The sequence below is a fragment of the Arabidopsis thaliana genome, chromosome 3 (assembly GCF_000001735.4).
Source record: "Arabidopsis thaliana chromosome 3, partial sequence".
Taxonomy (NCBI): domain Eukaryota; kingdom Viridiplantae; phylum Streptophyta; class Magnoliopsida; order Brassicales; family Brassicaceae; genus Arabidopsis; species Arabidopsis thaliana.
The window spans coordinates 4,933,386-4,943,064 of NC_003074.8; the positions used below are offsets into that span (position 1 = coordinate 4,933,386).

General features: G+C 38.6%; 4 protein-coding genes across 6 annotated transcripts; all 4 read left to right on the plus strand.

Annotated features, from left to right (window-relative positions):
- Window positions 1-944: 944 nt before the first annotated feature.
- CYP72A14 (cytochrome P450, family 72, subfamily A, polypeptide 14) lies at window positions 945-3,259 on the plus strand. Its single transcript, NM_112329.4, has 5 exons — window positions 945-1,369; window positions 1,486-1,703; window positions 1,805-2,052; window positions 2,189-2,558; window positions 2,652-3,259. Exons 1-5 carry the CDS (start codon window positions 1,093-1,095, stop codon window positions 3,075-3,077), a joined length of 1,539 nt encoding a protein of 512 aa, NP_188086.1. The 5' UTR covers window positions 945-1,092; the 3' UTR covers window positions 3,078-3,259.
- Window positions 3,260-3,786: 527 nt separating this feature from the next.
- CYP72A15 (cytochrome P450, family 72, subfamily A, polypeptide 15) lies at window positions 3,787-6,486 on the plus strand. 2 transcript variants are annotated; one of them, NM_001338132.1, is made up of 5 exons: window positions 3,787-4,301; window positions 4,418-4,635; window positions 4,721-4,968; window positions 5,058-5,427; window positions 5,500-6,486. In NM_001338132.1, the coding sequence occupies exons 1-5, from the start codon at window positions 3,920-3,922 to the stop codon at window positions 5,923-5,925; spliced, it is 1,644 nt and encodes a 547-aa protein (NP_001325567.1). In that variant the 5' UTR covers window positions 3,787-3,919; the 3' UTR covers window positions 5,926-6,486. The 2 variants fall into 2 exon arrangements, with proteins under 2 accessions (NP_001325567.1, NP_188087.1); NM_112330.4 differs by having other exon boundaries at window positions 3,932-4,301; window positions 5,500-6,419.
- Window positions 6,487-6,932: 446 nt separating this feature from the next.
- AT3G14700 (SART-1 family) lies at window positions 6,933-8,013 on the plus strand. 2 transcript variants are annotated; one of them, NM_112331.2, is made up of 2 exons: window positions 6,933-7,145; window positions 7,248-8,013. In NM_112331.2, exon 2 carries the CDS (start codon window positions 7,323-7,325, stop codon window positions 7,935-7,937), a length of 615 nt encoding a protein of 204 aa, NP_188088.1. In that variant the 5' UTR covers window positions 6,933-7,145; window positions 7,248-7,322; the 3' UTR covers window positions 7,938-8,013. The 2 variants fall into 2 exon arrangements, with proteins under 2 accessions (NP_188088.1, NP_001319553.1); NM_001338133.1 differs by having other exon boundaries at window positions 7,323-8,013.
- An 82-nt stretch (window positions 8,014-8,095) lies between these two features.
- On the plus strand, window positions 8,096-9,679 carry AT3G14710 (RNI-like superfamily protein). The gene is made up of 3 exons (NM_112332.2): window positions 8,096-9,068; window positions 9,165-9,305; window positions 9,392-9,679. The coding sequence occupies exons 1-3, from the start codon at window positions 8,160-8,162 to the stop codon at window positions 9,668-9,670; spliced, it is 1,329 nt and encodes a 442-aa protein (NP_188089.1). The 5' UTR covers window positions 8,096-8,159; the 3' UTR covers window positions 9,671-9,679.

A 9,679-nucleotide genomic window follows, 5' to 3' on the forward strand; every position in this document is an offset into this window, starting at 1 on the left:
TTTTTAGTTTCTTCTCTACATATATAAAAATTCTTAAGTTATTTGTAAGATACGTTTTATTATCTAATTAATAAAAGTAAAGAGTTTTTTTTCTCTAATTGGTAGAATTTCAAGAATTTCAATCCTTTCAAGTTCGACAGTTTGACATAATACTTGTTATTCCTATCATAGACATAATGCTTGTTATTCCTAGATATTCTAAATGTGTCAATTTCTCAAAACATTGTAATTCTCAAATTTAAATATGAAAGTTTTTAGTTATTTTTCTTTTTTGAAAAAAAACTCTTACGGTGATCATCGACAATTTTGTTACGATGATCGTAAAACAATATTGTTACGATGATCGACAGTTTTTATTCATTATGATATATTTTAGATATTAATAAGAAGCATATCCTAAGATCTAAGTTAAGAAAAATTTAGATATTTTATGTGATTATTTATCAGTTTTAAATGAATATGTTAAATTTACTTTAATCAGTGTTTGTTTAGCTAATGTGCTGAGACCGGAGAGTGCTAAGATACAAGGTCTAAAAGTAAAAAAATAAAATATATAGATATTAATTTATTTTTAATAATAGATATTTTAGGTTTTTGTATATATAACAGCATTTGGTCTATAAAATATATGAGCAGGGCCTGACTTTAATGCAAAAACAACAGTAGCCTATGTACATGTACAAAAAAGTCGTTTTAGTCAAATGTGAAAATCAAATGATTTTGTAATTATTTTTGTTTTAAAGAAATGTCAAAAAGTTGAAGACGTTCATGTCAGAGCATCTTTACTGGTGATATATCCAATATGGATGTCTAAAACATTTTTTATAGTTAACTTATTATATATTTTTTTGTTTGGTCAACATTATATTATATTTTAATACGAGTAACTAAGAAACAGGATGGAGTTAGGCGAGATGTCAAATTTTGTTTATTACGGCTTCGTGGCAAGGGACTGTGAACCACGACATCAGGGGTGATGTAATCAACTAATCACCGCATCCATATCTTCTCCAAAAGTTTCAACTTTATGTTCCTAGAACTTTTAGCAAATTATCTACCTCTATCTTTCTCTCTTCTTTAAGAGAAAAAAAAATGGAGATATCAGTTTCTTCGGTAACATTTTCACTAGCTGTAGTTGTTGTGTCTTGGTGGGTATGGAGAACGTTAAAGTGGGTTTGGTTCACACCAAAGATGCTTGAGCGTTCCCTGAGAAGACAAGGTCTTTCCGGAACTTCTTACACGCCTCTAATCGGCGATTTTAAAAAGATGATCAGCATGTTCATTGAGGCAACATCCAAACCCATCAAACCAACAGATGATATCACCCCTCGTGTCATGCCTCATCCCTTGCAAATGCTCAAGACTCATGGTATCCTTCCATAGTTCGCTTCTTGATTCTTCTCTGTTTAGAACTTATAACAAAACTGTTGCAAAGTATCTGATCTATATATAAACTTTTGTATCTTTATTATGCTCTTGGAACAGGAAGGACTAACTTAACATGGTTTGGACCAATACCAACAATCACCATAATGGATCCTGAGCAAATCAAGGAAGTGTTCAACAAAGTCTATGACTTCCAGAAGGCGCATACGTTTCCTTTAAGCAAAATACTAGGCACGGGACTCGTTAGTTATGATGGCGATAAATGGGCGCAACACCGAAGAATCATCAATCCGGCTTTCCACCTTGAGAAGATCAAGGTTTAAGGCTTTATTTCTCAGTCACATATCAAGTTGTATTTTTTCATTTGGCTCTTCTGACCCAACTTTTGCGTGGATCTGCTTCTATCTATTATATATAGAATATGGTACATGTGTTCCACGAAAGCTGCAGCGAGCTTGTTGGTGAGTGGGACAAGTTAGTCTCGGATAAAGGGTCCTCATGTGAGGTGGACGTGTGGCCTGGGCTTACGAGTATGACTGCAGATGTGATCTCCCGTACTGCTTTTGGTAGCAGCTACAGAGAAGGACACAGGATATTTGAACTCCAGGCAGAACTAGCACAGCTAGTCATGCAAGCTTTTCAGAAATTTTTTATTCCCGGATATATGTAATGAAAAAACTCTACTTGTCTAGCTTTAATATAGTGCTTTTAAATCTGGATTCTTGATCTTTAACTTTTAGTGCTGCAATCTATTAGAGATATGACCTGTGTTGTCATAATCATGTGCTTATTGTTTGTGTAGTTATCTCCCAACAAAGGGTAATAGAAGGATGAAAACAGCAGCCAGAGAAATCCAAGATATACTGAGAGGGATCATTAACAAAAGGGAAAGGGCAAGAGAATCTGGAGAAGCACCAAGCGAGGATTTGCTAGGTATACTTCTTGAATCAAACTTGGGGCAAACGGAAGGGAATGGAATGAGTACCGAGGATATGATGGAAGAATGCAAGTTGTTCTATTTGGCCGGGCAAGAGACAACATCAGTACTTCTGGTTTGGACAATGGTTCTGTTGAGCCAACACCAAGATTGGCAGGCTCGTGCACGAGAGGAAGTGAAGCAAGTTTTTGGCGATAAACAACCTGATACAGAAGGCCTTAACCAACTCAAAGTTGTAAGTATAAACCAAATTTTTTATAAAACAAACTTTTTCAAATGACTTCACTACTTTTGTTGCATTTTGATGATTTAAGCTGATCCCTCACAGATGACGATGATATTATATGAGGTCCTTAGGCTTTATCCTCCTGTAGTCCAGCTGACCCGAGCCATTCACAAAGAGATGAAGCTCGGAGATCTGACTTTACCAGGCGGTGTTCAGATCAGTCTACCTGTTCTGCTTGTCCATCGCGACACGGAGCTGTGGGGAAACGATGCAGGGGAGTTCAAGCCTGAGAGATTCAAAGACGGCCTCTCAAAAGCAACAAAGAACCAAGTCTCCTTCTTTCCCTTTGCGTGGGGACCAAGGATCTGCATTGGCCAGAATTTTACATTGCTTGAGGCAAAGATGGCAATGAGTTTGATTCTACAGAGATTCTCCTTCGAGCTTTCTCCTTCCTATGTTCACGCGCCTTACACAATCATCACCCTTTACCCACAGTTCGGAGCTCATCTTATGCTGCACAAGCTCTAATCACATAACCCCTTGTTTTGTTATCAAATAAACTCATTATCTTTTTATGTATCCAAGTCAGAACTCGTGTCATAGTTTAATAAAACCCTTCAAGATGTGTCAAACCCTGGATTGCAATATAATCATCGACTGTTGCTTGACACTTCTTTTCAAACATCACTAACAAGAGACAAACTATGTCTTTATTAACTCTGATTCTTCCTCCCTAATAATTATGTGTTGCACCAAAAGATATTAGACCGAACTCGTGTCTCTCAAACTATTATGAAAACTTCCCACATTAACATTACCAAAACACTTGGAATTCATATCTTTATTTGAAAAGCAAGACCCGAGATACAGAAATGATCGAAATGAATAATACAGTCTCACAACAGAAGAAACTAAATAAAACACTTCCAGAGATACAGAACAAAAACAAAGGGAACAGAGAGATATGTAACTTTTTTTTTTATTGAAGTAAAATATTATAACAACCCGTTGAAGAAATACAGAACAAAAACAAAGGGAACAGAGAGATTTAAAGTTTACTTTTTATTTTATGTCGACAAAACAAAATACTTCAAGTTCAATGTTTAGGTACCAAAAAACCCATTGATTGGATGGTGGTGGTAAATGACAAAGACACGTCACAAAGTTGAAGACGTTCGTCCCTTGCCCGCCAGTCAAGTTATGACTTATGAGAGTCACATAACCAATATTAATATATCTCCTATTTTGTCTACTTTTTTTTACAGAAGTCCAAATTTGGTTCTTGCGCCTTCGTGGCACGCAAAATATCGATTACTTCAAAAGAATTATATCAACACAAACACTATAAAGTATATAAGACATCATCGGTGATGTCATCACCACATCCATATCTTTTCCAAAGTTTTCAACCTTTTATTCCCCGAAATTTTTTAGCAAATTCTCTACCTCTATCTCTCTCTTCTCTGGGAGGAAAAATGGAGATATCGGTTGCATCGGTAACAATATCAGTAGTTCTAGCTGTTGTGTCATGGTGGATATGGAGAACTTTACAGTGGGTTTGGTTTAAGCCAAAGATGCTTGAGCATTACCTGAGAAGACAAGGTCTTGCCGGAACACCTTACACGCCTCTAGTCGGCGATTTGAAGAAGAATTTCACCATGTTGTCGGAGGCAAGGTCCAAACCCCTCAAACTAACGGATGACATCTCACCTCGTGTCGTGCCTTATCCCTTGCAAATGTTCAAGACTTACGGTATGCTTCCTGTTATGGTATCTCTCTTCACTGTTTAGAAGTTTAGAACTGTTGCAGAGTATCTGATGTAGAGAACAGGTTTCAACTTTTGTATTGCTATTATGTGGTTGGAACAGGAAGGACTTACTTTACATGGTTTGGACCTATCCCAACCATCACAATAATGGATCCTGAGCAAATCAAGGAAGTGTTCAACAAAGTTTATGATTTCCAAAAGCCGCATACATTTCCTTTGGCCACAATTATAGCTAAAGGACTCGCTAATTATGATGGTGATAAATGGGCAAAACACCGAAGAATCATCAACCCGGCTTTTCATATAGAGAAGATCAAGGTTTAGTAACCCGGAATCAAGTTAGATTGTTTATATGTATGTACATTCGTTTGGCTCTGACCCAACTTTGTGATTCTATGTTTAGAATATGGTACCTGCGTTCCACCAGAGCTGTAGGGAAGTTGTTGGCGAATGGGATCAGTTAGTATCGGATAAAGGGTCGTCATGTGAGGTAGACGTTTGGCCTGGGCTTGTGAGTATGACTGCAGATGTGATCTCTCGTACTGCATTTGGCAGCAGCTACAAAGAAGGGCAGAGGATATTTGAGCTCCAAGCAGAACTAGCACAGCTCATCATTCAAGCTTTTAGGAAAGCTTTCATCCCTGGATATAGGTAATGAAAAACTAAACTTGTCTTCTAGTACTGCAATCTATTAAAGTAGAACGGTGCTCTCAGAATCTTTGAGCCAATTTTTTGTGTAGTTATCTCCCAACAAAAAGTAACAGAAGAATGAAAGCAGCAGCCAGAGAAATCCAAGTTATACTAAGAGGGATCGTAAACAAAAGGTTAAGGGCCAGAGAAGCTGGTGAAGCACCAAGCGACGATTTGCTGGGAATACTTCTTGAATCGAATTTGAGGCAAACGGAAGGAAACGGAATGAGTACCGAGGATCTGATGGAGGAGTGCAAGTTGTTCTATTTCGCCGGGCAAGAGACAACATCAGTACTTCTGGTTTGGACAATGGTGCTGTTAAGCCAACACCAAGATTGGCAGGCTCGTGCACGAGAAGAAGTGAAGCAAGTGTTTGGCGATAAAGAACCTGATGCAGAAGGACTCAACCAGCTCAAAGTTGTAAGTAAAACCAAATCATAAAGCTCTTGCTGACTTTTGCTGTGTTTTGATGGCTGATTCGATCCCACGCAGATGACGATGATATTATATGAGGTCCTTAGGCTATATCCTCCAGTAACCCAGCTGACTCGAGCCATTCACAAAGAGCTGAAGCTAGGCGATCTGACCCTACCAGGCGGTGTTCAGATCAGTCTACCTATTCTGCTAGTCCAACACGACATCGAGCTGTGGGGAAACGACGCAGCAGAGTTCAATCCTGACAGATTTAAAGATGGTCTTTCAAAGGCAACAAAGAGCCAAGTCTCCTTCTTTCCCTTTGCGTGGGGACCGAGGATATGCATAGGCCAGAACTTTGCCCTGTTAGAGGCAAAAATGGCAATGGCATTGATTCTGCGGAGGTTCTCGTTTGAGATTTCTCCTTCCTATGTTCACGCACCATACACAGTCATCACCATTCACCCACAGTTCGGTGCTCAGCTTATCATGCACAAGCTCTAATCAGACAACACATTTGTGTTGTTGTCAAATATACAATAAACTTGTTATACAGAGATGAATCGAGATAGATCATAATACAAAACTCAAATCTTTCCTTTTATGTTCAAATCAGCACTCGTGTCACACAGATTATAACCCTTGAAGCAGTGATTCCCAAGGAACAAATCTCTGTTGTGAAACTAAAACCCAAGATAAAAGGATCGAAATTTACGACTCGCCCAGTATTTGTTCTTCATAAGCCATAACCAAACATGCAATGCCAATCAGACGAGTCGATTACCTTTTGAAATTGTGCTCAACAGTGCTCGCCTAAAATCTTAGAATCTCTTGAAATTTTGAAACAGAGCACCAATAGAAAAATCGATAACAACATTGGAGATTCCCCAAAATCATCGCTTCAGAACGCCCTACGGTTTGACTCGCTAAACCCCCACCCTCCGGAACCCTAATTTCAGAGAACAAATCGAGAGATCAACGGCGAGATTCGCGACAAGGTTCTGACAGCGTTTAAGTTCGGACTGAACGACAACGCTGTTAAGTGTTCGACTGTTGGTTTTTACTTTTTACTCTTTCCGTTTATCTAAACGACGTCGGGTGGTCCTGCGCTTGAGGTGAAAATTCAATTTATTGGCTTTGGGCTTGAGGTGAATTCAATTTTATTGGTTTGTGAAAACATGTTTAGATATGACCATGTTTTCAAAAACCAAAAAAACTAGACAAAAACATCTCCCAGACTATTGCAATTTTTGACATAAAACTAGTCTTTTCTCAAGTTTTATTTGGAAAAAAAAAAAACTACTTTAATCCATCGGATCTAAAGTTTCTGATTCCAAATCCGGATAGTTTTTCTGGTTGGGCCTTTTGTAACTGGAGAGCTACATGTAAAGTTTAATAGCCTTCCCATTTGAGAGAATTATAGTATTAAAATTATTATGTTTTTGTTAAAAAAACTACTTTCATATTTTCCTCTAAATATAATGCACGGTATATACCCTGACGTGGATTTCGGCTTTTATTTAGTTTCGGCTCGTGCGGTGCAAGGAAATTCTTCTAGTCATCATCAGCCACCAAAACTGGCTTCTCAATTAGGGCTCTTGGTCAATCCTTAAAAGTTCTATTGATTTTCATCGACTACACTTTTTTGGCGAATTTATGTGATTGAAGTGGAATCTAAGATTGAGGTTCTTTGTGGTCTTCGGTTCTCGATACATCATCATAAGGTATTGAAAGTTAATTTTCTTATTCTTGTTAGGATTTCTAACTAAGATAGGTCAAAATATAACCTAGATCTCTCGTATCTCTATCTATATATACGTCACAAGGTATTGAGAATTCACTCATAGCTTCTGAATTTCGCGGTGTCGTGTTTCTGTCTCATCATCGGGGTTTTGATAAAGATGTCTCAGTCCAAAGTAGCTATGAAAAAAGATTCGATGAGGAAGAATAAGAAATTGGTTATAAATATTGCTCTAGATAAAGAAGTTCTTGCTTCGAGAGTGGAAGCTGATCATGATCTTGGTTCTGTAAGAGATGAGAAAGAGAGGCTTGAATCATCAGAGAGACGAAGAGAGGTTTGTTCCAAAGCTGAAGATATTGTTGATAAGGCCATTGATAATCATTCTAGGGTTAGAGGAGATGGGATTATGCGGGAAGCTGATGTCGGGACAGGGTTATCGGGCGCGTTAAACCGTCTTAGAGAGCAAGGAACTTTCAAGGAGGAAGGCAAGGTTGTTGGTGTTAAGGACAATAATCATGAAGATGACAGATTCAAAGATAGATTTAAGGATATACAGATTCAGAGGGTGAACAAGTGGGGAAGGATAATGACTGAGAAAGAAGCGTATCGGTCACTGTGTCATGGATTCCATGGGAAGGGACCTGGGAAGAAGAAGCAAGAGAAACAGAGGAAGAAGCATGAAGATAAGTCAAAACAGATGGAATCTTCAGAGAGATCTGTGGAAAGAATAAGAGAAATTCATGCCATATCCAAGACTCCTTACATTGTTCTCTAGTCATAAACTTCTCTTTGATTACGATAATCTCAAAGACATTTAATTAAGAACTTCATAAATTTGGTATTTTGCTTTGATATTCTTAAGAGTTCTTGGATGTTTTTACATCACATAAAACATTGCTTTTCACCTATATATGTTACCATTTATTTTGGTATAATCTAACGTTTTTGCATTCTTCTTTGGAATTATATTTTGGTTTTATTAGGGAAACGATTTTCAATGCATCCCGAGACAGAGCAAGCCTGTTTAGTTCCATCTTCCAAGAAGACTAAGCTATGCAGTGAGAACTTTGAAGACAAATTCAGCAGCTTGCTTGAGAGTGTTGTTAGCATAATTCTTAGTCAACTTCCAACTGCTGAAGCTGTTAGTACTTCTGTGTTATCAAAGTCATGGAAGAACATTTGGACAAACATCACAGATTTACATTTTGATGATACAAAGCAGAGGGATCCGAGTGATTCTCGATTTACTGACTTCGTTGAGCGTGTGGTTGGCGACATTGGAAGTCCGCACATTAGCAGTTTCTATCTATGCTCTGTTAATACTTTCGATGAGACTCTTCTCTTCTCGTGGTTATCAAAGGTACTAAAGCGCAATCTTCAGAGACTTGTTGTCACTTGCAACGATCTAGAGATCATCAGTTTTTCTTCACTTTTTCCTAGTTTTGTTTCGCTTGTGGAGTTAAGGCTCCGTACAAAAAGCATTCTTGACATTTCGGCTCCCGCTATTCTCCCGAACCTTAAGTTCCTTAGTCTCGAGGATGCTAGAATCTTCAACATGTCTTCTGTCTCAAAGAACCTCGTTCTGAACTTTCCTGTCTTGGAAACTTTTGAAGCCTCTTATTGCCGCTGCTTTAGAACCGATACTGTGATCATAGACTCTCCATTGCTTAGGATCTTTGAGATGTTCAAGTGTACATCTGAACACGTACCTAATCCTTCTCAAGTGTGTAAGATCAGGGTGTTAGCTTCAAAGCTTGAGAAAATCACATTCTGTGGAGACGAACCCCGAAAAATCCATCTGTCTTTTCCACCGTCTTTACCTGATGCTTATCTTGCCCTCAGCAGATCCGAGTGGCCCAAGACGTTTCTACGTAGCTTCACATGCGTGACGAGTTTGGCTCTCGTGGTTAGATAAAAATTACATTACATCTTCCTCTTAACTTTTCAAAGCTTTTAATGGCTCAAGTCACTCACAACTCTTTATCTCAATGCCCTTTCTTAGCTTAGCAAGGATTTTCATGTGATGGCAGTACCCAAATTCAGCCAGTTGGTATACCTGCATTTGATATACGACATGACACAACATTTTAGATTAATGCAGTTCCTTAAATCCGCACCAATACTCGAGATGCTCAGCATCCGCGTAAGTCTTAACTATATCGAATGTTGTGACAGTACCAATATCTTTTCTCTTTGGCTGATCTTGCCCTTTTCCGGTGAAACAACCAGGACCTGACATCTCCTCGTTCAACACCTACTGCAAAGTCCTTGAAGGAACTACGTTCAGTAGAATCTCCGGATTGCGTTACAACAATGCTCAAAGTCCTGCAGATCAGGAACTTTAAGCCAAACAGGCTACAGATATCAGTGTTGAGGTACGTGTTGGACAATGCTGAGATTCTTGGATCAGTCATCCTTTCCTCGCCCAATCCAATCACAGAAGAAGAGAAAGCAAGAATCTTGGCTTTTCCTAAAGCCTCTCCCCATGCCTCTGTCTTGTTCGAATGACCAAAAGTT

Bases quoted from the DNA above. Each gene is read 5' to 3' on its own strand.
- CYP72A14 (NM_112329.4), top strand. From the start codon at position 1,093: ATGGAGATATCAGTTTCTTCGGTAACATTTTCACTAGCTGTAGTTGTT. The intron at 2,053-2,188 runs GTAATGAAAAAA...TTGTTTGTGTAG, and splicing joins TTTTTTATTCCCGGATATAT to TTATCTCCCAACAAAGGGTA. The intron at 2,559-2,651 runs GTAAGTATAAAC...GATCCCTCACAG, and splicing joins GCCTTAACCAACTCAAAGTT to ATGACGATGATATTATATGA.
- CYP72A15 (NM_001338132.1), top strand. From the start codon at position 3,920: ATGTCATCACCACATCCATATCTTTTCCAAAGTTTTCAACCTTTTATT. The intron at 4,636-4,720 runs GTTTAGTAACCC...TTCTATGTTTAG, and splicing joins TTCATATAGAGAAGATCAAG to AATATGGTACCTGCGTTCCA. The intron at 4,969-5,057 runs GTAATGAAAAAC...TTTTTTGTGTAG, and splicing joins GCTTTCATCCCTGGATATAG to TTATCTCCCAACAAAAAGTA.
- AT3G14710 (NM_112332.2), top strand. From the start codon at position 8,160: ATGCATCCCGAGACAGAGCAAGCCTGTTTAGTTCCATCTTCCAAGAAG. The intron at 9,069-9,164 runs GTTAGATAAAAA...GCCCTTTCTTAG, and splicing joins TGACGAGTTTGGCTCTCGTG to CTTAGCAAGGATTTTCATGT. The intron at 9,306-9,391 runs GTAAGTCTTAAC...TGAAACAACCAG, and splicing joins TCGAGATGCTCAGCATCCGC to GACCTGACATCTCCTCGTTC.
- AT3G14700 (NM_112331.2), top strand. From the start codon at position 7,323: ATGTCTCAGTCCAAAGTAGCTATGAAAAAAGATTCGATGAGGAAGAAT.